The 27,984-nt window shown below is 51.4% G+C and overlaps 3 protein-coding genes across 5 annotated transcripts; 2 read left to right on the plus strand and 1 right to left on the minus strand.

Moving 5' to 3' along the window:
* On the minus strand, positions 1 to 24,875 carry POLR2F (RNA polymerase II, I and III subunit F). Of its 3 annotated transcripts, none has more exons than XM_085048803.1 (6): positions 24,715 to 24,875; positions 24,508 to 24,577; positions 24,207 to 24,337; positions 23,026 to 23,097; positions 18,682 to 18,737; positions 1 to 735 (listed from the first exon to the last, which is right to left on the minus strand). In XM_085048803.1, exons 1-6 carry the CDS (start codon positions 24,732 to 24,734, stop codon positions 644 to 646), a joined length of 441 nt encoding a protein of 146 aa, XP_084904929.1. In that variant the 5' UTR covers positions 24,735 to 24,875; the 3' UTR covers positions 1 to 643. The 3 variants fall into 3 exon arrangements, with proteins under 3 accessions (XP_084904929.1, XP_084904928.1, XP_084904930.1); XM_085048802.1 differs by lacking the exon at positions 1 to 735 and adding an exon at positions 7,995 to 17,344; XM_085048804.1 differs by lacking the exons at positions 1 to 735; positions 18,682 to 18,737 and adding an exon at positions 21,233 to 21,426 and having other exon boundaries at positions 24,715 to 24,873.
* SOX10 (SRY-box transcription factor 10) lies at positions 9,028 to 18,129 on the plus strand. The gene is made up of 3 exons (XM_085048792.1): positions 9,028 to 9,437; positions 14,997 to 15,262; positions 15,662 to 18,129. The coding sequence occupies exons 1-3, from the start codon at positions 9,028 to 9,030 to the stop codon at positions 16,375 to 16,377; spliced, it is 1,392 nt and encodes a 463-aa protein (XP_084904918.1). The 3' UTR covers positions 16,378 to 18,129.
* C1AAH22orf23 (chromosome 1Aa C22orf23 homolog) lies at positions 24,851 to 27,969 on the plus strand. The gene is made up of 6 exons (XM_085048800.1): positions 24,851 to 24,966; positions 25,217 to 25,279; positions 25,659 to 25,835; positions 26,300 to 26,434; positions 27,248 to 27,348; positions 27,645 to 27,969. Exons 1-6 carry the CDS (start codon positions 24,876 to 24,878, stop codon positions 27,747 to 27,749), a joined length of 672 nt encoding a protein of 223 aa, XP_084904926.1. The 5' UTR covers positions 24,851 to 24,875; the 3' UTR covers positions 27,750 to 27,969.
* Positions 27,970 to 27,984: the final 15 nt, after the last annotated feature.

Here is a 27,984-nt window from a genome sequence, read left to right on the forward strand (position 1 = left end):
TTAAAGGGCTTCTTTCTTGCATCATTTATTAACCCCTCTATGAGAGGGCGCACTCGTTGTGGCAGTGGTGGTGGCACAGGGAGCGGGGCGCGGGCAGAAGAGTCCATCCTGGTGGCACCATGGGTCTCTCAGAGGATGCTGAGATGCAGGCTAGTGCTTAAGCCTGGTTTCACACTGACCTGGTGTGTCAGGGAAGGAGAGGAGGCTTTGGTGAGATGTGTTTTGGCCAGCAAAAGCAACTCATGAACTCCAGCACGGCTCTGTTTGCATTTCACGCAGGTGAAATGCCTGACCTTTGGTTGCTGCCAGGCTGGTGAGCTCAAGCCACTGTCCATGCTGTGGCCATGCACACACTGAGAGCTGAGCTGAAAGGCTGTAGTTCTGTAGCTCACAGAAGTTGAACTGAAGGTTCTGTAGTTCACATGGTAGAGCTGACCACGTTGCTTCACCAAAGCCTCGAGTCACACTGTGCTACCAGGTGTTGTCACACAGGCCGCCCATGATGCAGCTGGGCAGGGAGGAGACAGGGGTCATGGAAGAGGATAGATCATTCCAAGGTCTCCTTCTCAGGAAAGTAGAGATGCGCCCAAAATCTCTTCTTGGCTCACCAGAGCTGATTGACATTACAGGCAAAGCTGCAGTGTCACCATGCAACACTTTCAAGCCTTCCTGTGTAGCCGTGAAACAACACCATGAAACAGCAGCAAGACAAATCCTTGGACTGATCTTTTTCTCCTGAAATTGCAATGACCAGGTCAGTTTGGGTGAGCCAATGCAGCAGCAAAGGCTTCAGCACTGAACTTTGAACCCTGAAGTACAGCCCCATATCCCCACCTGTGTTTGATGGCTCCCTGGAGACCCTCTCCATGGGCAAGCTGGCTTGGGAGGACAACAACATGGCCATCACAGGCTGGGGGTGGTGAGAGAGCCCCGAAAAGGGGATGCCTGCTGAAGTTCACATCCACTGTGAGAGCAGTGGGGCTGTGCTGGTTGCCTGGTCCATCCCTACAGGCTCAGCAGAGGGGAGGCTGTGTTGGCAGGCTGGGATATCTCACCCCTCCCCGGGATGAAGGGATGGGTAACAAGGGACAAGTTTGGGAGCCTTTGAGTATGGGTGTCAGGGTGAGCCCCTGCACAGGGCAGAGGGGACATGGAGGCTGGGGTGAAGAGGAAGACAGTCTCACTGCCCAAATGCTGGCTGGTAACTCTGGTTACCAGCCGAACTGCTCCTGCCCTGGCTCTGGTGCCTCGAGGCCGTGCTCCCTCACTCATTCTCCCTCACATTCCTCTGGGAGCTGATCAGGGCTTGAATGACACCCCAGATGACTCTTTGCTATTAATTCCTGTGAACAGAAAGGGCTCCTTGTTCTCCCAGTCCTACTCTCTGGAGGAATTACAGGGGCCAAGGCAGCGGGCTGAAGCCTTCCCGACTTAACCCTTCCCCCGGCTCCCCAGGAGCCTCCCTGCATCCACAGGACTAGGAGAGGTGAAGATCACTCCAGAGCCACCTTGGCCACCACTGAATGAGCCCACTGGGGTCACTCAGCACTGCTGCAGCCACAGGTCCCATTGGGAGGATCTCCTTTTCTGGTTGTTCTGCCCAATCTTGTACAATTCCCTTCCTTTCCCCTCTAGGCATCTCTCATCTGCTGTGGTGACTGAGAGCATCCATCTCCCTCCAGTACACAACACTGGATATGTCAGACTCCATCCAAGAACAGGACACCCAGCCTTTCTCCCCCAGCTCTACCCCTTCAGTGCATGCTTTTTGGGGTTAGCCTTTTGGAAGTACACCTGTCCTCTCCAGCAGGAGATGCAGGGGTTAACAGCCAGGCAGGCTCTGTGCCATCTATCAAAGCAGGTAGCAGACAGATATGCTTGCCCCATTCCTCTTTGATCTTCCCAGACCTGAGTAATGCAGGAAAATTGTCCCGTTTAGCCATCACAAGTCCTTGCCGTGCTCATGAAACATTAGACTGGCCAAGATGACAGGCCAGGAGCTGCCTGAGGTCTTTGCAATGCTCAGAGATGATTCTCCTCCTTACTTTCTGCAAGATTTTCCCTACACCTCCTCTCTGAAGCAGCTGGCATCATAATCCACTGCTTTAGAACAAAAAATGCAGCTGAGTAAAGTCTGCTCAGCCACATGAAGGCCATACACCAGCGTCAACAGCACTGTGCTATCATCATCCCTTGGAGAGAGAGCAGGTTTTACTCCTGCTCTGGAGCCAGGCAGGACTCTGCAACCACATCCCAGGCCCAGTCCCCAGAGAACTTCCTGAGAAACCCTTGCCCCTCCGGAGGTGCTGGGAGTGCAGGGTTATGCACCAACCAGCACCATCCAGGCTTTGTTGCCCATGGGGAATGATAATCCTGGAGGAGGGCAGCCAGTGGGACATTTCTTTTGCTGCCTGCACAGGACACTGGGTTGTCAAACAGCCCAGTCCACCAGTAAACAACACCAGGCACTGCCTGCCTGTTTCCCCTGATATCCCATGGCAAAACTTCCTGCACAGCCCCTGCAGCTGTCCTGTAACCACACAGATGCAGTATGGTGCTGCCAAAACCCAGGCAGGCCTGCAGCCAGCTCTGCATTTCCTGACTGACCCACTCCACTGCCTTTCTCCTCAGGCTGCTTTGCAAACAACCAGCTCATCAATGCCCACAGCTGGAAGCTCAGAGGCACCTGGAAGGGTCTAGGACCAACAGTGGAAGCTTCAGCCAAAAACTGTGAGGGGTGATGAAGACTAGAGCCCAGCAGTGGTTTCTGTGCCCAGTTTTCAAGTGGGAGGCTGCCTGTGGCACAAGGCAAATCAAAGGGCTCTTAGGAGACTGCAGCCGACACAGAATTGAGGATGACCCAAACATGGGCTTTGGGGACCCTCTGCTTGTCTTGTTCATAGACAGGCCTTGAAAATGACCCACACTCTGGGAGCCTGGGAGGGCAGTCATGACATTGGATGGGAGAGGAATTTGGAGAGAAGGGCATGAGGAAATGGCAGAGAGGGGGCTGGGCTTGGGTGCTCCAGCAAAGGGTGTGACCTGGTCCTGATCTCTCTCAGACTGTCATCAGTCATATCCCGTGATGTCTCACGAGTCAGACCATCTGCAGACTCACAGGTTTTCCAGGCATTATAGTGGCCTTTCTGTTTGCTCTTCCCTGCTTTTTCTCAGAGCATCACACTTATGCAATCATCAAATAAAAAAGGGTAATGCTTTGAAACCTTTCTAGTTTTTCCGATTTTCTCATGACTTCCTCTGTGGAGGTTCAAATGATCACCTGGCCACTAGCTTCCACTTGCCCCCAGGACTGAGTAACGACCTTCCCAGCTATCCCATGGCCACGATGATGAGGTGTGGTAAGGCCCAGTGGCATCTCCACACTGAAGAGGACATGCAGTCCTCACTGAGGATGTTTGGTACACTATTTCTGACTGGGACAGTGGGACTTCCAACATGGGTCAGCTGTCCCTGACATCTGCAATCCTCCCATGACTGCCTGGATTGCCTGGTCCTCTGCCTCCCTCCTCTTTCACCCTCGTGGGCATGGAGACAACCCCCTTTTCCAGCAGGAGGGCTGTTCCCCTCCTCTTCCTCGCCAAGGCATGCCTGCCAGCCATGTCAGGCAGCAGCAGCAAGCAACATACCAGCAAAGATGCAAATCCCACTTTGGAGGTAGGGCAGGTCAAGGGTTTGGATTTGGTGTGGGCAGTCTAGTTTCCCTCCCTAACATGATATTGGTATGGCCATTCCCTGTCCTTCCCACAGCATCACAGTGGGGATACAGCCAGGGCAAATCCACACCAACCTGCCTGGCACAGGTGAGAAGGTAGCAGGGACAAGTCCCCCTCCCACCCCCAAATCCCAAACCTTGCTCCCCCCCCTGCCCCCCACCTGCCCCTCATTGCCTCACGTGCCCACCTCCACAAGAAGGGGATTTTGCAAAGAGGAGGTGGTGCCTGCTCATCCATCCCAGTGGCTGTCCCCATCCTGGCCACTGCCGCCGCCTCAGCTCCTCCTAGCCCGGGCTTCCTCTCCTGTCTTTGGGTCTGGAGCAAGCTGGACGCTCTTAAAAAGCTTTTTATGTGCGTGCGTGTGTGTGTGCGAGTGTGTGTTAATCACATGATTGTCATTCACCTGTATCCTGAACAAAGACCGTGCACTGTTTAAGGCCCAAACAAGAAAGCCAGAAAGGGAAGGAGGGGGGGTTGTTGGGAAAACTGAAGGGGCCGTTGAGAGAGCAGGCGCGCGCGGGAGAAAATCCTTATCAAACTCCCAATTCATGGGTCTCCCTTTCCCTCAGCACACTGTGGGTATTGTTTGGCTGGGGGGGTGTGTATGTGTATTTTTTCAAATGTCTGTATCGTCCCCTCCTTGCTCCCCAGCTCTGACGCTGTTTTACTGTATGGAAAGATTTCACAGGGAACCCCTCCCATTTTCCCAGGCAGTCCTGGGACAATACCAGTGCTGTGCCCCCGAGTTGGGCAGGGGACAAAAGCTGGCTCTCGTGCTGGGGATCCTGCTGCTCCTCTGCTGTGGACAGGCTCTGACTCCTCCCTTGACACAGGTGCAGGGGATAGGTGTCACGTAGCAAAATCCCTCCCCAGAAACCTCCGTGGTCCCACCCATGTGGTCCCCTTGTTGAAACCCAACCAAGCGGGTGCTACTGCGATGATGCTCCTTGTTCACCAAGCAGCCAGCCTGGAGCAAGGTGTCTTTGCTACCATCCTTGGGAGTGATATGGACACAGGATACATGGACAGAAGAAACTTGGCAAAGGATATGCAAACACTCAGTGCTGTGAGAGAGGGATGAAAAAAGGGTGAAATGGACTGTAAAAAAAAAGTGGAGGCAGGACCAAAGGAGACAAAATACAAGAACTGGAGAAAGGCAGAATGAAGGGAAAAAGCCCCTTCCTTCATCATTTAAATACGAAGAGACACTGAGATTGCAGAGACTGTGTGGTTGGAACAGGCTCCTTTGAGGACATCCCTCTCTGCAGCTGAGCCACCCCATGGCTCTGACAACAAGGCACAACTTGGACTTGGCTCCTGGCTGGCTGGTGGCAGCCGGCTGACAGGGATGGTGAGCAGTGGGACAAACACTGGTCCAGTGCCCTGGAGGTTGCTGAAATCCCTCCTGGGTCTGATTCCTTTCTTGTCCAGTTGGGAGTGGTGGGTCAGCACCACTTTGTTCTCCCTGCAGAGTTGACCTGTTGCACTTGGGGTGTGAGCTGAGCAAGCTGTAAATGTTCACTCAGTGCCTTGTGGGGCTCTTTTGTCTCCTGCCTGGGGATCCTCTCCACCAAAACACTAGAGAACTCCTGGCTTCTTACTCCCTACCACTCAAAGCCCAGCACGAGGTATCCCCACTCCAGAGGAAAACAAGAAATCTCTGCCACACTGCCTTTCTCATGGCATCCACAGGAAGCAGCCACATGAAGGGTGGGTAAATAAACACCACTTTTTGGGCATTTTCTGTGTCATTCTCCCTCCCTGCCCCAGGCTGGAGGTTGGCTGCATCCAGGGAAACAAGCAGGGCAGTGTTTCTCAGCAATGGCTGCCTTCTTGAGGGGCAGGAGACAAATCCTCCAGTTCCAGTTCTCCCACACCTCCTAGGCAGGGCCCCTATAGATTGAGGATGATCCTCAGTGGCTGGGGGAAGGTGCCATGAGCTCTGCAGTATCCCTGACTCTATATCTAGCGGGCCACAGACAAATGGGTATGAATTGACCTTGCTTCACTTGTTTTTTTCTGGTCATCTGTCTGCCAGACAGAGGGTGAGCTGCCAAATTGCCCCTGTCTGTGCTGTGAGTTCTTTTGCCAATTACAACTGGGGTGTCTGTTGGTGAGAGAATTCATCTCAAATGGGAAGACTTGAGGTTGACCAGCTGCTGCTTCGGCCAAGGAACCAGAGCCTTGAAGCTGCATTTTGAGACTCTCCACTGGGTTTTCCTGTCATCCAAAAGACACTAACATTCCTCCCTTCCAAAGGGAAAACTGCATCATGTGAGGAATAATATTTGAACACATCTTTTTCCCCAGAGAGGTAATGCTGAAGGGAAGGAAAGTAGGAGATGGTCCCTTGAGTTACTTTTTTCCTGTGGGATGCAAGAAGCCTGTTTAAGCAGGGCTGCCTGCTTGATCCCAATGGCATGTAGCCATTCCCCCTCCCACCTCTGTTCAGTAAAGGCTTCTCACTGGGCTCTAGTGAGGTCTTCCCTGCAGCCACCCTGTGGTTTCAGAGCTTTATTTACTCCAGACAACACCAGGCGTACAGGGAAATGGCCCTAAGCTGTCAGCCAGGTTTGCAGGGGCAGCAAGCAGCCCCACAGGTTTGCTCTGAGGGCTTTAGTTTAGGTTCTCAGCACCATCCTTGGGACTGGTTCCCTCATAGTCCATATAGTGCCAGCCAGTGGTTTTACTGGGCCTTTCTAACCCAAAGTTTCTGGAGAGTGAGAATCTGCTACAGGAGTTGAGAATGTTCTTGAAATCCCTCCAAGCTGTTTCCCTGGGTCATAGGCATTAATCTCTTTGTATTTTCTCACATAACACTGAAGTGTCTTCAGGTTGGGTCTGCAACAAGGAGCTGGGGTAGGAGCTCAGTTCAACTCACTGTTACCTTAGGAGATAATCAGAATTTTTGTGGGTGACTTCTCATGGTTACAGAGCTGGTGTTGGTCTATACCAGCCCTAGGATCAAAGGAAACTGAAGAAACCAACTACCAGAGCCATGTGGGAAGGAAAGTGAGCTGGAAAATGGAAGATGTGAGGGAGAGCATTCCAAACCATTGAGAGCTGAGATCCTTTACATGTCCCAGTGCACGAGCAGCAAGAATGAGGGTGAGTGAGAGTGTTTCTCATCAGGAAGCCCAACTTTCCTTATGGAAGACCACATATTTGCCTTCAGGAGCAGCTCAGCATGCTGGAGGATGCAGAGCCTGCTTGTCTTGGCAAGACCCCACAGAACCCCTCCCTAGAGTACAAAAATCTTAAGGTTCAAACTGGTATCCACTGTCCAGCAGCATGGTATTTTTCCTGGGCCTGATGTCCTTCACCCTCAGAATATCTCCGATCCCCTTCTCTACCCCAGAGATGCAGGTCTGAAAGATACCCTTTTCACAGTGCCTTGACCCCAGGGTCCTGGGTCAACTTGTTTCAGCACAGAGGAATCCTCCTGCGACTCTGTGACAAGGACTAGGGACTGGTTTAGCACACGGGGAGCACTAGACCCTTCAGGAGTAACCATGCTATCAGGGTGAAGGAGGGGGACCCCCATCCTGGGAACAAACAGCAAACGCTCCAAACCACCCAGACCCCTTCCAGCATCCCACCACCCCAACCTGCCAGGGCTGAATCCTCCAGCACCATCCCTGGGGTGCCATGCCACCGAGAGCAGCCCAATGCCAGCAGCTCTCATGAAGAAGCTGGAACCATGGAAAACAGGGAACATGCTGGTGGCTGAGGTGGGGTGGGGGGCTGCCTGCGTCCCCTCCCCGTCATCCCTGGCCGACAGTATTCTGGCTCTGAGGAGTGCTTGGCTCCACCTTCCGCCCTTCCCTCCCCCGGTGCTAAGCAGCAAAGCCTGCTAGAGACATCCAGCCGGGGTATTAGTAAAAACCAAGCCTCCCTCCAGGAATGGCACTCGCTTGAGAGCCTCCCCGTGCTGCGCGCCCCGACGCCGCTGGGGCTGGGAGAGAGAACAGGGGGGCTATTGGGATACAAATCACAGCCCTCGCAGGATTTGCCCGGCACACCGGCCAGCAATGTAAGTTTTCCTACCTGAGCTCGCTCGCATACGCGCACACTTTCGTTCGCGCTTTTCCCCCCTACTTTCTCTTACTATTTTTCATTCTCCCCAACAAGAGTCCATATTGCCCTCTGAAACTAGAGGGATAGCAGCTCTTGCTATGCGCTGGCTTTTTTTCCCAGTTAAGCCAGAGGCATACTTTTCCATCACTTCGTGTTTTTTCCTTTTTTTAAATTTCTTTCTTATTTTTCTTTTTTATTTTTTTAATTTCTGGATGGGGAGGATAAGAGAGGCCTTTATTTTTAGAGTGTTTCTTTCTCTAAGGGGGGAACTGCTACACAGCAGCAGGGACTTTTAGAGGTGACTGCAGACAGAAGGAGAAAGGCAGAGTGTGTGGGACAGGCGACCCAAAGCTATGGCTTGTCGCAAAGTTAAACTTGGTTGTGTTTTTATCTGGATATATATATATATGTAGATATAGATATAGATATTGATACATGAATGTGAGTATGCATATGCATACACACACATAGACTGGAGTGTGTGTGTGGATGAAGTGTAAATGTATTTTAAGCCTTTGGTTTATCAGCTGTGAGAGGAGAGTGAGGGATGAGATGTACCTGCAGAGGCACTTTCTCACAGCTGGGATCAGTGTCTCCGGGTGGATCCCAGGCCTGGGCTGGTTCCCTGCAAGGTGGTGCCACCCGCTCAGGTTCCCTGGCACCTGGGATATCAGTCCCTTCTGGCTTATAGATACAGTGCTGGTGCTTCCCTTCCCATGCCTCCCCACACACAGTTCATTGCATGTCTTTGAAAAAGGGGACACTTCCCCACACAAGTTTTGTGTCTCTGCTCTACATTCCACTCCTCCGTGGGGAGCTGTGCCCAGGCAGAATGGTCCATGTCTCTCTCCTTTCAGGTCCCCAACCCTCCTTATCCCTCTTGCTGCAGACCCTTCCACATGTCAGCCCCACACGATTGCAGAGATAGAGAGCAATATCCCAATTAATCAGGGGCCCCGACCCATCCCCACCCCCATCGATCACGGGTTCTGCGGTGTGCACGGCAATTGCTCTGCTTGCGCTTTAACTGAGCAGCCCCTGTCTCGTGGTCAGCTCTTCAGAGACCTTGGAGTCCCTTTCACATTTGGTGGTTTCTTCTCCTTTTCTCTCTTTTCCCCCTCTTTTTCCTTTCTTTCCTTTGTTTTTGTCGTCCTCCCTTCCCTCCCCAGTGAGAAGAAGGACAGCAAGAAGGAAGAGGGCAGGCTTGAGATCAACCATGGCTGACGACCAAGACCTTTCAGAGGTGGAGATGAGCCCAGTGGGCTCTGAAGACCACCACTGCCTCTCACCAGGACCCTCCATGGCATCAGACAACTCCCCGCACCTCACTGGCTCTGGGAATGGGGAGATGGGGAAGGTGAAGAAGGAACAGCAAGACTCGGAGGCGGATGACGACAAGTTCCCGGTGTGCATCCGCGAGGCAGTCAGCCAGGTGCTGAGTGGCTATGACTGGACCCTGGTTCCCATGCCCGTCCGGGTCAATGGAAGTAACAAGAGCAAACCCCACGTCAAGCGGCCCATGAATGCCTTCATGGTCTGGGCACAGGCTGCCCGGAGGAAACTGGCCGACCAGTACCCACACCTGCACAACGCCGAGCTCAGTAAGACCTTGGGGAAGCTCTGGAGGTAAGAGCGAGCGGTGGAGCATGGGGCGTGAGGGCTGAGGTCCAGAGGTGTCCTCTAGAGGACTGTGTGGTCATGTGGAAGGATAGAGACTTAGCAGGATGTAAGGGGTGTCCCTTGAGGGGACTTCTGTATGGCAACCCCCCTCACAGGAGGCACAGCTGTTGACTGGAGCAAGAGTGGTGGTTGGATGTAGTGAAGGCTTCCTCAGCAGAGTTCACCTCTGTCCTGGGCAGCAGCCCTTTCCATGTGTGTTTCCCACTGATTTTCCTCTTGTTGTGACAAGGACACTCTCATTCTGGTCCTCCCTTGCCTGACTGCCCGGGGAGATCTTGTTTTCTTGGCTCACCCTGCCTATTGGGCTAAGTTGTGCACTAGCAGTAAACTGGCTGAGCTTAAGACTTAAGAGCTAAGTCACAGGTGGCTGCCTTAAGCCTGGCTGAACTGAGATCCCAGCATTAACTGGGCTTCTTTTCTGGGCAGTGCCGCAATGCAAGAGGGAAACCAAGTTATAGCCAAGGAGGAAGGTCAGGGGATGGGAGACAGGCAGTCAGAGCCCCACACCCGTCCTTCCCAGGATGGTCCCAGTTTTGGCAGGCTATGTAGGTGCAGTGAGATGGACAAGGAGAGACCTGGCTAGAAACGGAGGCTGAGACTTAGCAGAAAGGAAGAGACCTGCAACAGTCCCAGCCTGAGCAGGCTCTCTTGCACTATGCTGGCTCAAACAAGCCCCATCTTCCTTTGCACCCAGAGTTGCCCTCCCTTCTCACAAGCATACATATACTTGTCCTTTGGCACTAACCAGTTTGTGTGCCCATTTTCATTTTGTCTCTGTGCAGATCCGGGGTCCTTCAGTACTCTCCCCTCCTTCCTCCAGCAGACCCATGGGCTGCCCTCTATCAGTGCAGCCAGCCCATGAGTGTGCAGAGAGCCATCATGCCCAAGCCAAATCTGTCAGGCTGTCTGTGCTGCTTCTTTCCCATCTCACCCTCTCTGCCCATAACCCCATCAACCTGTTACACTTTCTGCCACAAGTCCCCAGCACAGTCCCCTGCCTCGCACCAACCAAGGCAAACCAAGGCTCATGCAAACAGCCCTCTCATTCTCTTGCACCCTGATAGCATTTCATAGCAGAAGCCCTCAGTCCTGGGTGGGCCAAGAGACATTTTTTGAAGCAGAAGCTTCAAAACACACTCTCTACAGCAGCTGATGGCAAGGTCTATTCATTCCTGGTTTCAAACTGCCTTGCTTGCAAGGAACCAACCCCTTGGGCATAAGAGTGTCCCTCTGCTATGTCAGCCTGTTTACCCTGACGCATGAGTGTCTAGTGTAACCCCAGCAAAGGGATTTCTTTGGGAAGTCAAAGGCACAGCATTGATTGTGAATGTCTCATCTGATCCTCTTTCCTGCTTGAATCCCCTCTGCCTTCCCTTTGCTACGGCACTTGCTTTCACCTGGGACTCTGCTGCCAACCTCTGGACCATGAAGCTGTGCTGGAAAGAGTGGGGGTGGGGGGGGTATGGGGGGGACCCACCCTTTTTGTTCCCAAAATGTTGATTTCCAGATATCATTCCCTTACTGCAAAATACTGCCAGATTTTAGCGCAACAGCGTCTTCCTCCAGGCACTGCATTTTCCTTGAAAATAGAGCAGAGAGGTGAAACCTCCATAGGTATTGCATTCAGAGCACAGGGAGATATAGCCCCCAGCCCATGGCTACAGTCATGCACCCAACTGCCTCCCTGCTCCCAGGACATGGCTCCCACTGCTGGCCACATGGGACTCAGAGCAGCGGGACACTGCTGGCAGACAATGGTCAAGATCCCTGTGTGTTTCTTAGGGCACCATACAGCCAGGAGGCGTGGGTGAGATAAGAAGCTTGTGGGGTCAGGCCTGGGGTCGTTTTATGCTGCTGAGTTTGCTGGGTGCTTCTTTAGAAGGTCTCCTCTCCAGGGTCCCTAGTACAGGCTGAGGCTCTCCGAGCCATGCCAGTCCCTACGGAGACTCTACAACAAGCTGGGTTGTGGGTACAGTCAGTGTCTGGCCACATGCATGTGTCTTTCTGTGGGGCTGGGAGGAAATACCAGCCACAAAAATCCAGGGAAGGTGGCCCAAAGGTTACCAGGATAGCAGCCCGAAGCCTTGCCTTCCAACCATGGTGTGGTTGGGCTTTCTCCACTGAGATTCCCACTGCCTTATCTCCACTGTCACCCAGGTATAGCTCCTGCACATGGGTACAGCTGCAAGCAGCCAGGATTTTTTTCTGGATGGCTTAGCCTCAAACTTTTGATGAGGATCTCTGCAAAGGGCCCTGGCTCTACCTTCACAAGGTGGCCACCCAAACCCTACTGCCATGGCTGGTCCCTTTGGAAAATGTTGGCTGTTCTGAGCTTATACAGATAAAGGGCACGTTAGGCAGAGGAAAAGCTGGTGAGCACAGGGACTGCCTGCAGACCACCACTAAACCAAGCATGACCCCAGCAATCGGCACTGGTGGGGATGGCAAAGGCTGGGAAATCTTGAGAGGCATCTGCAAAATGGGATGCAATGGCTCAGGATTTTTTTTTTAAGCCCTGAATTTGCACCGCCATATCCTCCACAGCTGCCAGCTCTCATTGGAAGGGGCTGCAGGACACACCCTCATGGCCATGTTACCTATCTGACCCCAAACACGGTACCAGAGGGCTTCTGGCCCCATCCACCTTCCCCAGTCTGTACCCACTTGGGGTGTGCGATGGGTGTAGACAACAAATGGGATGTACTAAAAAAGAAGGGAGAGCTTTTGTGCTTGACAGTCATGGAATCTGTCCTTGGATGCTTTCATTCCCCAGGGTGGGACAGGGCATAGCTCTCAAATGGAGGCTGGCTGCTGGAAATGTCGGCATGACTCCCAGCCAAAATGCCAGCCAGCACCACCTCCGGGGCTGAAAACAAGGGAGGAACGGGAAGGGGAGGACGGCTTGGTAGGGAGGAGCAAGAGGCCTCGATGGAGAGATCTTTGCATGAGGCTGGCAGCACCCAGGGAATTGGTTCATGCCTGCAAAATCTCGGACCATGGACACATAGGATGGCTGCTTTCTGCTCCCAGCCAGCCCTTGCCTTGCACCAGCCCCAGTGCCCAAGCCCATCACCGCACTGACTCAGTGGCAGCTGAATCCCAGCCAATTCAGGCCTCTGGCTGCTGAACCAGGCACCTGGCATGCTGAGCAGTGCAATACCAGGCAGCAGGAGGGGAGGCTGCAAGAACCTAGCAGGAAGGTTTTAGCCCTTCTTTCTCCTCCCAGAGCGTGGCGCTGGATGCTTGCCCCTGTCCCCTGGGCTCAAGGGTGAGCATTTGGTGTCAGGCTTGGATAAGCCCCATGAAGGGCTTTGCTCTGTGATCCGTAACTTCTCTGCCCGTGCGAGATTCCTTTGCATTATGGCCTGGGGAGCGTGGGGGGCAGGAGGGGGAGGGCAGGAAGCAAGTGAAATCCAAATCCCCCCAAATCTCCTGGCCTTTGCCTGCTCGCACCAGTTTCACTTTGCTAAAGCCGATTTGAATTCTGATCCCAGTGGGAGGGAGGGGGAGCAGGCAGCCTTGGAGAGAAGGCAAAGATGCGGGGAGTGGACTTGCCTGTGTCCTGCTGGTGGCACTACCCATGGGCTGCTGTCAAGGGGAGAGGAAGTGAGGCACTCAAGCACGGCTCAGAGGGCAGAGATCTGACACCTGCATGGCCTCCAGTGGCTCTGTTTCACACCACCCACAAGACGGATCTCGGAGGCTGAGCTTTGCAGGTTTTGTCTCTATGCTCCATATCCCCTGTTCTGCAAGGGTGAAGGTTTTGCTGAGGCAAGGTTGCTCCCAGGCCACAATGCCTACTAGGGCTGCCCTTGGAGGGCTGTCTGGAGCAGCACAGGCTGAGGGATTAGAGGCCTCCTGGATGTGTGAGCGTGGCATACAGTGGCGGGAGGGAGACAGGAAAGCTGGTGTTGGATTCATGGTGGCTCAGTTGCTTTAATCTCCAGGATTAAGGCAGTGGAGGAATGTGGTGTGTGGCCACGACCTGCGCAGGCTGACTGGAGTGAACCCAGGTCAGCACCAGGATGGGCTCCAGCCCATGCCACACACCTTCTGTCTGCCAGCCAAGGGGATGCACAAGGAGTACAGGGGAAAGGGGTGTTTAGGGACCAACCCATTACTTGCTGGCGACCCATTTGATCACCCACCAGATTTACTTGTGTGTTCCTTGAGCCATGTCTCCTCTTCATCTTCAGTTTTTTCGGGTCAGTTCAGGCCTTTATATCTTCCCCAGAGCCTACAGCTTAACAGAATTGGTCACATTTTAGTGCAAGGAGCTTTGGGGGTGCCAAGGTACTGGCACAGTCCCACCTCTGTGTAGTTCTTTTGCTGGGGAGAAAAAGATGTGGACATAACATAAATGGAATTTGGTTTTGCTGTTTGTGCGCCTTGCCATTCCTAATGGCTGTTTAGAGCTCCCAGTCACAAGAAGACTGGTCCCTTCTGAGGGCACTGGTTTTTGGTTGGAGGCAGGATGACCTTGAGTCACGAGAATATTTGAGGAGGAAAATCATACAATGAAATTGAAGTGCTTCCAGCTGAAATGCTGTGAAAGGCTTGCGCAATGAGTTTGATCTCATCTTCAAGTGCTCTGAGGCCTCCTGCCTGTGCATTTCACCATTTCCTCAGAGAGCCTTAACTAGAGCAGCCCATGATCTGGCAGGAATACAGAGAAGGAGCTTACATTTCTGCCATGCCTTTCGTCCAGAGACCAAGGCTCATCTATTTCTACAAAGCTAGCAAAATAGCAACTAAATTTTTTACAACTGCTTGGCCAGGTTCAACAAAGGCTGGTCCTTTGTGCTTCAGCCAAGGTGCGCAGAAGCTCCAGGAATAGTAGAATATGCTGTTTCTGCCCCTTCCAAATTTTCTTTAATTCCCTTCTAGGACACTGCAAGATGCTTAAAGGTTACTTTACATAGTTACTGTGGAGCCAACATCAAGTGCTGCTACTGGTGCTCCATAGAGCTGCAAACTAGGAGCAGAGCTTATGAAAGGGGGGTGGTTAACATGGAAAAAATACAGTCTGGGGAAGAGCAAGAGACATGGGGCAGGTAGCACTACAAGTAGTAAGGGTGTGCCACCCTATCTTTACCCAAAGGATGATCCCAACTGCCCGTAATTTGCCTGAAGTTTTTAAAAGCAGCTCATCCAACCTCATTTGACACAGCTCCAAAAGGCTGTTCTTTGCCATTTGGCAGTGTAAGTGAGGGTAAGTTGAACTTACTGAGGTGAGAAGCATCACACAGGTGGGGAAGGGGGACCCAGCACTGACACCAACCAGTGTCAGGGTTTAATGACTAACGAGGAGAAGGAAAGCATTGCTGTCTCCACTGAAACACTCCAAGCTCTTCCTGTTGTTCTGGGAAGTACCCTGCATGGGGCAATACCCTGACATTTGGATTTAGACACTGTGTCCCACAATACTGTGCATAGGTGTTTTTTTCTGGTGGACCTGCCCCACTCCTTTCCCTCCTCTCTTCTTTACCACCTTGGTCTCTGCAGGTTGTTGAACGAAAGCGACAAGCGGCCCTTTATCGAAGAGGCGGAGCGGCTGAGGATGCAGCACAAGAAGGACCATCCCGATTACAAGTACCAGCCCCGCCGGCGGAAAAATGGCAAGGCCACGCAGGGAGAGGGAGAAGGCCAGGTAGAGGGGGAGGCTGGTGGGGCTGCTGCCATCCAGGCCCACTACAAGAACGCCCACCTGGACCACAGGCATCCTGGCGAAGGGTCACCCATGTCCGATGGTCATCCAGAACACTCCTCAGGTGAGTCTCAGGTCCCTGTGAATCTATTGACAGGCTACAGCCAAGTCAGAGGCTCAAAAAAGACAAGTCATCATGGTGAAAGCCTTAGCAGTGGGGCTCACACCTTGCTCATGACCCAACAAACTCTGCTGGTGTCAGCAGTATAGTGATGTGCCTGAGTTTCAGAGGTACTTGCATTCCTCTGGTCAGGCAAGGTATCACTGCATCCTCCCTTTTTTCCACAAGATGATATAAAGAGATTTGGTTTCCACTATTTCTTTCTCCCTCCACTAAAGCCTCCAGCTAGAGAGCTGCTGGCATACTGAGAAGAACAGAGCTGGGTTGTGTATAGAGCCAGTCATAAAGCTGTAACTCACCTCTTCTCTCTCTTTCCCCCTCTAAATATTCTTCACATTGCAGGTCAGAGCCATGGGCCCCCCACACCTCCCACCACACCTAAGACCGAGCTGCAGGCAGGCAAAGCCGATTCCAAACGAGAAGGGCGTTCCCTGGGGGAAGGGGGAAAGCCACACATTGACTTTGGCAATGTGGACATTGGGGAGATCAGCCATGAGGTGATGTCCAACATGGAGACCTTTGATGTCAATGAATTCGACCAATACCTGCCACCCAACGGACACGCCGGTCACCCAGGCCATGTCGGGGGCTACGCGGCAGCGGCCGCTGCTGGCTATGGCCTCGGGAGCGCCCTGGCTGCGGCCAGCGGACACTCTGCCTGGATCTCCAAGCAGCACGGAGTCTCCTTGTCCACTGCCACCTCATCGGTGGTGGACTCGAAGGCGCAGGTGAAAACGGAGGGATCCACCCCTGCAGGCCATTACACTGACCAGCCTTCCACCTCCCAGATAGCTTACACATCCCTGAGTCTGCCCCACTACGGCTCAGCCTTCCCCTCCATCTCCAGGCCACAGTTTGACTACCCGGACCACCAGCCCTCGGGACCCTACTACAGCCATTCCACCCAAGCCTCTGGCCTCTACTCTGCTTTCTCCTATATGGGACCTTCCCAACGTCCCCTTTACACTGCCATCTCTGACCCTGCACCCTCTGTGCCACAGTCCCATAGCCCCACACATTGGGAACAGCCCGTGTACACAACTCTCTCCAGACCGTAGGGAATGGGGAGCAGTGACCGAAGCAGCGACGGAAAGGCTCCGAAGAATCAGCACAGGCAGAAGAGCCTCCAAACTCCAAGGTCACTCAGTGCCATCCAGCCACCAGAACCCACCAAGTATACAGAAGTGCCTTTCTTGATCCCAGCTCTCGCTGGCACACCCACCTAGAGGAAGGTTTATTGTTCTTTCACCCTTTACCAATTTCACACAGGCCACATGACTGGCTTGCGACGCCTTATTGGCCTTCTAGATGAGAAGGATTCTAGACATGGAGTGACTGGTCTGTGGTGGGTTTCGTTGTGCGCACCCTGGACTGTACGATGAGAGAGACTGTCCTTTCCTTCCCCTCCCCACTCTGCTCCAGGGAGTCTGCAAGTGTTTCCAACAGGCCACAATGGCCAACACTTTGTCACCTGCTGCAGGTGAAGGGTGGTTGCTCAGCCTCGGCGGATGTGTCACGGGAGGAGCAGTAGGGAGGATGGCATGGCCAGCTCCCTTGCAATCAGTGTCGTGCAGCAGTCCTGCCTAAGATTCACACATGCATGAATCTTGAACCCCTTGGAAGACCAATCTACGCTTGCTTCCCTGCTGATTTCCACAGCTGCACCCTAGCTTTTCTCCCCACCTCCTCCGTCCATCCTGTCTCTGTTTAATCCCACACTCTTCTCAGCATGGAGATTTTAAGGCTTGCCTTAACAGTACATGGGATTTGGGAACAGCATTGTCAGTCTTAGCATTACTCGTAACATAGCCTGTGTGCACATGCATGTTCAAGTATGAAGGTGGAGGAGAGGTGGGGAAGGACCAATGAATCATTACGGTGCTATGGGTGAATCCTCCTTTCTTAAAATTACTCTGTATTTGTTTATGTCAGGCATTTCTGGCCTCTCAGTCTCTTCTAATCTCTTCAGAATCCCAAACAACCTCTGAGCAAACTTGGTCCTTGCTCTTCCATGTCTGACTGTGCCTGCATGAAATGAAGAGGCACCAAGAAAGCTACTATGCACTTGCCAACACCCTGAGTTAATTCCAGTGCTCTCTGAGCTCCCACTCCAAACCCAGGCTGAACTCATTCATGCATCATGTCTCCCAGTCAGTCAACACCTCCCTCCCATCTATGCTGAGAATGGAAAGATACTCCTGTGGCTCTAAGCAAGGTAGCTACAGACTTGATCTTGGATGATGCAAGAAAAGAAGCCTATTTAGGTGCAAAGCAATCTTCTTTGCCCTTAGGTTTCAAACTGGAAGCAACCAGCTCTTAGATATCAACCTCTTCATTCAGCTCATCATCTGAGGACAGTCTGCTTGCTTCCCCTTTGTCACTTCCAGGACTGGGGTGGTTTGTCATGCCAGGGAGTGAACTGGAACAAAAATTGCTGCAGGAAAAGACGATTCCTGGCAACTGACTGCAGAGACATGCTGTGGGACTTTCCAATGTATATTCCAGTCTAGAAAGAGACTTTAACCAAATGTGGACTGTGATGGGTGCTGCTGTATCCCTCTGCTGATATGACTGTCAGATACCCTTCCTGCCTCCCTTAGCTACAGACGACTTATCCTTGTGGTGTCTGAAAAGATCACGTAGAATGTTTGCTCCCTGTACGCATGTAACCTCTTCCAGTCCCATCCCCTTATTTATGCAAGTAGCACCTTCCTCCCCCACCTCCCTTTCCTCAGTCTCTGTGCCATCCTAGCACCATTAACTCTGCATTAAACATATGGAATAATAAACTTAAAAGTTTCATTTTCAAATGTCTGGGGATTTTTTTACATCTTCCCTGCAAGTCTCTATTTTTTCCCCCAGTACGTGGATGGGTCACCCACCACCATACAGATCCTGTGCAGAGCCTTCCTCTGCCTCTCAGGAAGAGGACACAAGCAGAATTCTGACTTGCTCTCCAGAGTCCTTCATGGAGATGAAGCTCATCTTCTGTTTACAACCCAGCTCCCGTTATTTCTCCCATGAGAAACACACTAACACTGATTTCTACTCTTCAGCTGAGATATAGCACATGCAATTAAGAGTACTATTTTGCACATGCTTCACCCAAAAATTTCTTAGTGTGATTGCTAATTCTCTGTATAAGTGTGAGTTTTCTCATCTTGGTTCCTCATGACCAGGTAGCAGGTGACATACCTTCAAAAAAAACTTCCCCACATACACAAATTTGTGTATTTTGGAAGCAGCCATTAATTCCTCTGTAAAAGCTCAACCCACCCACCCTCACGCCTTCCACAAGCAAGAACCTAAATACAAACACACACACAGAGTATATTCCAGAACACATGTATACACCTTCTTACTTGTTAAAGAAGACATTCTGGGTATAGTCAGGTCCTGGGAGGGTATCTGAACTTGTCTGGAAAGAAAAATGTGTATTGCTCTGCTTAAGAACATCTCTTAAGGCCAACGGCAGAAAGGTAGGAGTCCAATTAACACAGACACTCCATAAACAACTACAAGTTGATTCCAAAGGGTTTCAATGCTGGTGCATGTGAGCAGATGCAGTGAGTTTGTGTTCACTGAACACTTTATGGGCGAGTAGAGTAAGCAGAATATCCAGGAACTGTGGAACATTTTCAAAGCTTTTTAAAAAGCCCAGCACTATTTGGATGAAGTTCTGTATAGGGCCAAGAGCATCCACAGCAGGATGGGTTAATGAATCTAATAACAGTGATGCCAGCTGAAGAGTTCCATGCAAAATAGGACTGACCATTCACGGAGAGGAGGAGAAACCTCTACCCCAATTCACAGGCTGTGGGAAGAGCCCAGAAAGGAACTAGTGCACTTCTGAGCAGGTTGGGAGCATGGGTGGGGAGGAAGGGAAGCCATCGTGGAGTTAGAGGTATGAAAATTTATCACAGGGGTGGGAGAGAGAAGGGACACAGCATGGATGAACAGAAGAGTGGGAAAAGAAGTTCTTAATCTCGCATAAGTACTCCTCTCCGACTCTTCAAGAAGCTTATTAGGAAGGTGAGTGGGCTCTGCCTCAACCATTCTCCAGTGGAAGGGGATGCCTCCTCTCGTACAGGAGGGTTCTTGCAAGTAAGACAGGACTGAGAATGCTTCTGGTAGCAGAGGGGTTAACCACTCCTCCTGCAGCCTAGCAGGAGTTGGCCCGGCATCCTTCCCTATCCCTTTAATCGTATCTGATACAGATGCATGGCTGGGGAGGGGAGTCCGGTAGGGAACAAAGAAGCCATTTAAAAAAAAATAAAAAAAAGGACAAGAAAACGACCCCGCGCTCCATGGCAGACGCCAAAACGATTGCACAAAGGCACCATTTCAGGGCTGAAATTTCACCGCACCAACGTGATTAAAGGATTCCATGGAGGGTGGGGGGAGAAGGCTGAAGGCCACAGTGCTGCAAATTAACCTTTTCTTGGTAAGGATGGTCTGGACCAGGAAGCATTTGTGTTCTTTGCAGCCAACCCCCTTCATGCACCTGCAAACATCTCCACATCCCCTTTGACCTGTCATTTCACCCAGGAATCCATTCAGCTCTTGCACTGCCTCCAAAACCAGCCCCTCCTGTTACACCAAGAGAGGAAGGATAGACTGGTGCTTTTACAGGGAGCAGTAAGAGAAAAACATTCATTGGTTATATGAGCCAAGTTCCCAGGCAGGTGGGTATAAACTTCCTTTGGGACACGGGTGCTCATGTGCAGGCACAGACCACACATACAGCATGGAGAATGATCAATTTAAATATGAGCACAAGCTTTAGCACAAACTAGTTGGAAATATTCTTTCTGGAGCAGTGTAAGGAAAAACATTATATAAGGCAGGAACCACAGGTGAGGTGCACCTTCCCCCATCTTTGCTTTAAACATAGAAAGTAAAACCTCTGAGAGCTCTTTTTAGTAAGATAATTGAGAAAGATCTGGTGTGTTCTGCCTAAGGTCAGATCTTCCTCATGCAGAGAAAAAGCCTTGAAGCACACAGATCAAGAAATGAAAACTAGCTAGCACTGGCTGGAAGCCCTTACAGATTGTAAGGCATCCACCCAACTCCTGACTCGACCATGTTACCTCCTGGCATATAGGAGGTGAGAATGCAGGTACCTGAAGGGGACAGACGACTGATCTTTCACCACAACAGAGATCAAAGGAACTCTAGGATTTAGCCACTATTGTGCCACCATAAGAACCACCAGGGTATGTACAAGTGAGATGGCTGGTCCATCCCCAGGATCTCTGTGTCGGAGAAGGAGCAAGAGCAACAACAACAACCCACACCTGCCGAGCTGGTGGGACTGCGAGTGGCGGCCGCGCTTCCGGCCGGGGCAGTGCCACTGAAAGGGGATCCCCACTTCTGATAAGCAACCAGGGAGCAGGGAAACAATAGGTGATTTGATGAGAGCTGCTCTACGATACTCCTGAGAAGCCCCACAGTCAGCACTGGCCAAAGAGGAAATTGGGGGTTTCCACAGCAACTTGTTCTGGGCACAAAAGCCCAACTGTCTAGGGGAAAGCAATGGAGGTGTCTCAGCATTCCCGTTTTAAGAAGGGACAGCAGTGGAAGGCTGGAGTCTTTCTGAAGCTAGAGTACCTGCCAGAGCATTTCTGTACAGCAGGAGTTTAATTGGGTATCAGTCCTGTAACCAGGGAGGAGCAGTGCTAGAGGAGGAGGGAGTTACTTTAGCCTAGCCAAAAGACAAGCCCTTCAACAGTGCAAGAAAGCTGAAAAAACAGCATTGCTCTTGGCTCCCTAATCTTACTAATATAGTCCATGACACAGAGACAAAAAAGTAACACCCAAACTGGTGGAGACAGCTAAAAAAGTCATCCCTCAGGCATGCAGGGCTGAGATGAAAGAGAAAGTCAGAGGGGAAAAAACCCCAAATACATCTAATTTAATTTAAAATAGGGAGATTTAGAATTTATTTACACAAATACTAACCAAAAGGAGAAACACCCCTGGAAAAGAAAAAACAAAAACAACGTCTGGAGTCTGATCAGTCTGTGATAATTAACTCATCCACACCCCAGTCTTCATAGCTCCCATCTGGAAGGTAACGACGGATGATTATTGGGATCTTGCGTGCTCTGAAGGGAAGAGAGAGATGAACAGAAATGTCAGAATCTCCACGGTATCACTTCAGCAGGCAATGGAAGAGAGGTCCTTGGTGGCTTCAATAGACTCATCAGATTTAACTGGGAGCTGTGTAGCACCAGTGATTTGATATTACACAGCAAAGTACCAACAACCTTCTGTTATTGGTAGGTGCAAAGCACTCAGCACCCTGAGACTACAAACACCAAACACCTCTCAGACCTCTGTTGCTACTGCAGAAATTGAGTCTTGCGGTCTGAACCCACTAAGAGACAACACCAAGCATCTAACACTGATATAGGGGGAATAAAATAAATCAAGGGACTTGAAGAACAAATCCAGTTTTTGTTTGATGAAGGATTTCTCCCCTCATGACGTTAAAAAGGTGGCAGAATTCCGAGAACTTCCAGGACAAACTGGTATTTACAGAGAAATTTGCATCCTGATAGCAACAGTTACATTTTAAGAAGGATACATGAGACAGTGATTATTCAGGTACCAAAACCTGTTACAGCTGGGGTGGAGCACAGCACCTGCTAACAGACCTTCCAATTACATAGGAAGAAAATGCTGAACACAGTTTAACTTCATGAAAGTAGACTTAAGTCAGCAAAACATTATAAGACAGTCTGGAATCTCACCAGGGCATCAAGTTTCAACTGTATCAGACTTGAAAAGTAACACAACTTCTTTACATTCAGGGATGTTGTTTTTCCAGTAGTAAAGCAACTCCCTGATGCCAAGAATTACAACTGAATCTTGGCACAGAACAGGATGCACCCCACCTGACTTACTTGCCAGAGCTCATGCTCAGGCAGTGACCAGAAGCAACTCAGTCTGAGTCTGGAGATCTGACAGCAATATGACCTAAGGAGCTCCTGGCAATGGCAAAGGGAGCTGTAATAGATATAAAATCTGCAAGAGCAGCTTCACTGCACTGAAAAACTGGGGGAGTAGGGGGAAAATTCCATTCATGGCCAGGGACCTAATCAGAACTGGAGACCAGTTGCTTGAAGGATACCTGCATGTGACCTAGATTGTACAGACAAACTGTGGGACAGCAGGGAGCTCTGCTTGGAAAGGTAGGCCTGCAAGTGGTCATCCAAAAGCTGCCTCTGCTACAGTCAAGAAGAATTTATTTACCTTTCTGTAAGCAGAGGGAAAGCACAATAAGCCAAGCATGCAAGGGTGCAGGAAACAAACATTCTCACCAGTCTGACCCTTATTTTAATTTTTGCCAGCATTTCATTTGAACACAGGTCTGTTTAGATGGCTGCCTTGAAACAATTCCATTTGGGGAATTAAATTGATTCCAGAAAGATGAGGACCTTGGGTTCCCATCATAGAAATAAAGAACACTGTGAAGTAGGAGAGGTCCAGAGCACTCCTAATCATCAGTACTTCCAGGAGCAACTAGGATGGGAGAGAGCAGCTGTGGAGAAACTCCAAGGTGAAAAAAGGAGAAGACTATAGAACTACAGTGCTCACTGTTATTGAGGGAAGAGAAGCCTGTCTTAGAATAAGCTGCTAAATGCTGGGATGAGGAGAGTACTGCTGGCTTTATGGAAATCAGTACAAACTCTGTGACTTACTTGAGTTCTTTCATGGCAATCAGCAAAGGGTCTGTCTCTCCCTCCAGTTCCACCATCACAGGGGCACACATCCTAGGAAGAACATCAACAACCACTTGAGCAAACACACAGAGGGAAAAGGGACAGCTAAACACCTGCCTACCTGTGTTACCCCTACAACAGCCAATAAAATAGGAGGGTGGGACATCACCCTGGCAAAACTATTTGCTGTGTTGTGCACTTCAATAAAAAAATTCCCCCAGATGGTTACAGACCAAACTTATACTTGAATGTTCTTCTTGTCCCATCCCTCAGGCTCTGCTAACCAGCTCATGCTCAAGAACTGGTCAAATCCATGCTCTCCTGGCTGCCCTCTGCTGTACTTAAACATGAAGAAAAGAGTGGTTCTAAAATTAATCTAATTAAAAGGGTGGAACTGCTGTAAAATGAGCAGGCCTCCTACAACTCCAACACATCTCTTACATTCTGACTTGCTCACATATAACCAAGATGAAACTCAAACCCTTGCCACAGTCTAATAATCTCACTCAAAAGGCAGTTTTCCAAAAAGCACAAAACTTTTTGGTACTTATTATTAAAACAAGTCTAAAAAGGCAAAGGGATTAAGAACAGGCAGCCTTGACATCACTTAAGCTAAGTTCTAATTGTTATTATCAATTACAAATAAGGCCTTATAATTACAAATATTAAAAAAGTCTTACAGCTTCCTGCAAAGCAACTGCACTTAAAATAGATTTCAGGTTGATTTCTTCGCTCTCAATTCCTACAGCCCTGTGGTATCAACTGAAGCTTCTTCAGAACATCTCTCCCTGACACATTAGCTTTTAAAAACCAGTTATAAGTTTTGCAGTCCATGCTGTCTCTCTTAGGAAAGACAAAAACCAGAACTGGCTTGTCCCATTCCCCAGTAATTTTGCCTGTGACACAGGAAAATTCATCGTGGCTACTAAATGATCTCTCTGTATGCACAAGCAGCAGTTTCAGGCAAGGAGAGACACACAGACTTCAGGTGCAACTAAGAGCCCCACAGTCCTGTGCACCAAGAGGGTGGCACGTAAGCTCAAGCAGCCATGCAAAGGATTCAGGAGATCTGGGGATTTTTAAGGCAAGAGGAAAGCACTTTCCAGCACGAAGGGAGGCGCAGCTGTGGCAATGCTGGGGACTCAGCAGGCAATACTCACGCTATCTGGAGGGCACGAGTGCCCAGGACTCTGGCTCGCTCGTACTTGGTCATGTAGGGGGTCGTGATCCGCTTCTGGTTGGCCTGCTGCCGCTCTCCCGAGGGCAGGATCTCCACGTTCTCCTGTCCCTCCTGGTGGAGACAAACCCGCGCCCTGCTCAGCCTCACCCGCCGCCGAGGCCCTGAGGAGCCCCTGCGGCCTCCCCAGCGCCAGCAGCCGCCCAGCCAGGCTGCGACGCGACCCTGAGGGCCCGGCAGAGCCAGCCCGGGCCGGCCAGCGCGGCGGCCCGCGGGGCACTCACCTCCTCCGCGTTCTCCAGGTCCTCCAGGCCCTCATCCTCCTCCACATCGTCGAAGTCATCCCCGTCAAAGCTGCGGGAGAGACACGCGCGTCGCACTTGTGGCCGAGCCGCCTCGCCCCGTCCCGCCCCACCTCCCCACCGCTCCGAGGCGCGGCACGCCGCCGCCTCCCGCTCCTCCCGCTCCCCCCGCGGCCGCCCCGCTCTCACTTGTCCTCGTTGTCAGACATGTTGTCCGCCCGGCGCTCTCCGCGCCGCACTTCCGGGAGCCACTTCCGCCCGACGCTGCCGGAAGTTATCCGCGCCGTTGCCGTGGCAACCGCCGCCGCTCCCGCCGCGCTCCCGGTGCCGCTCGGTCATCGCCCGGCGCGATGCAGGCGGCGTGCGCTTCGGGCCGCGGCGGGGTCTCGGCGCCGGGCAGGCCGGCCCGGTACAGCACAGGCACCCGGGAGCTACTGGGAGGTAACGGCGGAGAGCGGCTGGCTCGGGTCCGGCTGCTCGGGGCACCGGGGTCTGGCCCGCCCTGCCTCGCCCCGGAGTGCAGCGTCCCATCGCGCTCCGACAACCGGGCAGGCTCGTGGCTATCGCCCCGGCTGGAGTCTCCCAAACCCGCATCTTCCCCTGGGGGTTGGGGTTGTGAGCGGGGGCGGCCCCAGGGCGGGCTCCCCAGCTCGGCTCTGCTGCCTTTTCACCGACACGTCGTGTTTTTCAGCGATGATGGACGAGTTCCAGCTGACGCATTCCCAGAAGAGATACCTGATGAGCTATGTGGAACGTGAGTGAGGCCCCCTGGCTCTCCCACCTGCTGCTGTGCTGTGATGAGGAGCTTTTGCATCTCTGCTTGAGACGGGGGCATTCACCCACAGCCTGCTTGGATGGGCAAGTGCTTTAAAACAGCAGCACAGCAGCTGCTGACACATGGGGACAAACAGGGCGAGGTGTCCCATGGGTCATCCAGGAAACAAGGTGCAACAGTGTGACTTGAACCATAGTCTGTCTCATGCCCAATGACTGCAGTGAGAGATCTGTGGCACTGGGGTCTTTGTTTGTGATGCTACTATGGATCAACAGGTGGATCTGCTGGCAATGGCCCAGAGCCATCCATCCAGAGTCCCTTCGGTCTGATTTGCTGTCATTTTTGGTTTGTTTCCCAGGAGGAGATGCCCTGCCCCTTCAGTGTTTCCCCCCACCCAGCAAACAGCCAGTGACTGCTTTCCAGCCAGCAGCCTGTAGGCCACTCAGGCTTCCAGCTAGACCACATCTCCGACCTGCCAAGGTGTGCCAGGCAGGAGATGCCTACACCCGAGAGAAGTTCAAGCCACAGCCCACACGTAAGCCAGCAAACACTGCTAATAAATACAGGGTGATGCCTGGACCCTCTCTTCCCCTTCTGTCCATCCCCTGCCTGCAATCTCAGTAGTGGCAGTGTATCTGAATTTCTCCACATCCTCATACTCTCAGTCTTCAAAGATGCTCTAGAAATGGATCCCTGAGGGAGCATCTGCTGTAAGTGCTCACTGACTTCTGCCCACTGGCTCAGGGGTGACAGCTGATAGGGATCTGCAGTCCTTGAGTAAGAATGGAGCACTTTGTGATTTTCTAGCACATAAATGTGAACCAAACCTCTGATGTTGGTTTGGTGGGCTCTGTACCCCTGTGTGGTACTTGCACACAGTCCAGGGGTGGACTGACATTAATGCAACACTTCCTCTGGCATGATTAGCAGGGAAGCAGTGTGGTGTGTCTCCCTGAGGAGACATGCTGATAATAAATCCTTTTCCTTTGGCATTCACAGGAGATTTGGAAAAGGAAAAGAGAAGACTTCAAAACATCTTAGCAACAGGGAAGGAGGAGGTAGAGGACGAGGTGGAGCGAGTGTTTGTTCGGAAAAAGGAAGAGGAGATAGCTGAGCCTGACCGGTTTGAAGAATGTAGGTCTTCATTCCCCTGGAGGGAGGGAGGCAGGCAGGAAGCCTGGGAAGCCAGCTCCCTCCAAGGGCTGGGGTGGCAGGCTGTGTTGCCAGTAACCTGAAGCCCATTACAGGAGGAGGCACAAAGCCCAGTTTCCAAGAGAAAGGACTTGCTGCTGTGACGCTGTGATCCAGCCATCCTCACAGAGCTTATACTGCTGAGGTTTGCTGGCAGATAGCTCTCTGGGCTGCCCACATGAAATGCACCCTGCTGGCAAGGGAATAGCCATGGGATGTGCAGGGATACCTGGGAAGCAAGCTCAGGTACTGCTGGTCCTTTTCCCAGCAAGCATAATGCAACACAGACTAGGTCACTGGACAGCCCAACCATGGTTTGGATGAGCTGGCTGCAGGTCTGTGCTGCAAAGCAGCAGCTGATGATCCATGCCTGATCTTGGATGGTTGCAGTCACTGGGTGATGCATGTCAACTAATGAACCTCAACAGGAGGTTCTGTCTCCATCCACAGACTGCTTAAATTGCCCACAAGCAAAACAGAATTGTCTGCACAAAGAAAACTAGAAAACGTCTGTCCCTGGGACTTGGGGAGTGGTAAGAAGGTGGGCAGAAGGGACATTTCCCATTATGTAAAGGACTACTGAGATATTGTGATGACATGTTGAGCAAGATGAGTGTTACAGGAGATATCATCCTGCCTTGGTGGGACTGCTGTTCAAGGAGAACTAGGAAATTTGGGGTTCAGATCTAGACAGGAATAGGTTTTCTTGCTTTTTGGCTGCATGCTGTTTCCACTGTTCTTTCTCTTATCCATCAGTGATGAATGAAATTCAGGAGAGGAGAGAATTCCTGGCAGAGATGGAAGCCCTAGGATGTGGCAAGCAGTATCAAGGGATTATCCTCACTGAAATCTCACAGGTACACAAGGGCCTTGGCTGTACAGTGCATGGAGGGAATCCTGTGTGTCAGAGACCATAAAGCAGAGTCTTCTCTGATATCTGAGCAGGGAAGGGGACAGAGAGCTGCTTCCCTTCATGGCACAGCTCAGGCTGTGTGAATTTGGGGAATAGTGGATAGAGGTTTTTCAGTTTTCTTTCCATCTCTGCAGGTAACTTAATCAGGGAAATTGAACTTTTGTTCTTGAGATTGGCAAAAGAAGAAAAAAAAACATGCTGGCTTCTCCCTGCTCAGCTCTCCCTCTTTGTACTTTGCAGAAAATGCATGAGATGGAGATCATTGACAAGAAGAGAAGTGAGGAAGTGAGACAGATCATGACAAAAGACTTCTGTGGTGGGAACAAATCCAATCTCCACAACTAGCCCAAGGGCAAAACACAAATGCAATTTGTTCCCACCTCTTCTTCCCAGACTCTCAGCATCAGAGGCTGGTCTGTGTTTCCAAAGAGGGGGCAGCACCATCTGTTGCCTGAAATTAGAAGGCAGGGCCAAGTTGTACATAAATGAAGACAGAAGTTGTAAAATCTTTCCCACACGCTGGATCCCTTCTTGCTCAATAATATTAAAGACATGAAAACACATAGCAACAGCTCCCAAA

This window comes from Lichenostomus cassidix, chromosome 1Aa (assembly GCF_008360975.1).
Source record: "Lichenostomus cassidix isolate B80296 chromosome 1Aa, HeHo_3.0, whole genome shotgun sequence".
In the NCBI taxonomy this organism is placed as follows: Eukaryota; Metazoa; Chordata; class Aves; order Passeriformes; family Meliphagidae; genus Lichenostomus; species Lichenostomus cassidix.

What these genes read in the sequence shown, in the direction of transcription:
- SOX10 (XM_085048792.1), top strand. Translation starts at nt 9,028, where the DNA reads ATGGCTGACGACCAAGACCTTTCAGAGGTGGAGATGAGCCCAGTGGGC. An exon ending in ACCTTGGGGAAGCTCTGGAG is followed by an intron (nt 9,438 to 14,996) that starts GTAAGAGCGAGC and finishes TGGTCTCTGCAG; the next exon opens with GTTGTTGAACGAAAGCGACA. An exon ending in TCATCCAGAACACTCCTCAG is followed by an intron (nt 15,263 to 15,661) that starts GTGAGTCTCAGG and finishes TTCACATTGCAG; the next exon opens with GTCAGAGCCATGGGCCCCCC.
- POLR2F (XM_085048802.1), bottom strand. Translation starts at nt 24,734, where the DNA reads ATGTCTGACAACGAGGACAA. An exon ending in ATGTCTGACAACGAGGACAA is followed by an intron (nt 24,578 to 24,714) that starts GTGAGAGCGGGG and finishes TCTCTCCCGCAG; the next exon opens with CTTTGACGGGGATGACTTCG. An exon ending in ATTGCCATGAAAGAACTCAA is followed by an intron (nt 18,738 to 23,025) that starts GTAAGTCACAGA and finishes TTTTCTTTCCAG; the next exon opens with ACAAGTTCAGATACCCTCCC.
- C1AAH22orf23 (XM_085048800.1), top strand. Translation starts at nt 24,876, where the DNA reads ATGCAGGCGGCGTGCGCTTCGGGCCGCGGCGGGGTCTCGGCGCCGGGC. An exon ending in CCTGATGAGCTATGTGGAAC is followed by an intron (nt 25,280 to 25,658) that starts GTGAGTGAGGCC and finishes TTTGTTTCCCAG; the next exon opens with GAGGAGATGCCCTGCCCCTT. An exon ending in GTTCAAGCCACAGCCCACAC is followed by an intron (nt 25,836 to 26,299) that starts GTAAGCCAGCAA and finishes TGGCATTCACAG; the next exon opens with GAGATTTGGAAAAGGAAAAG.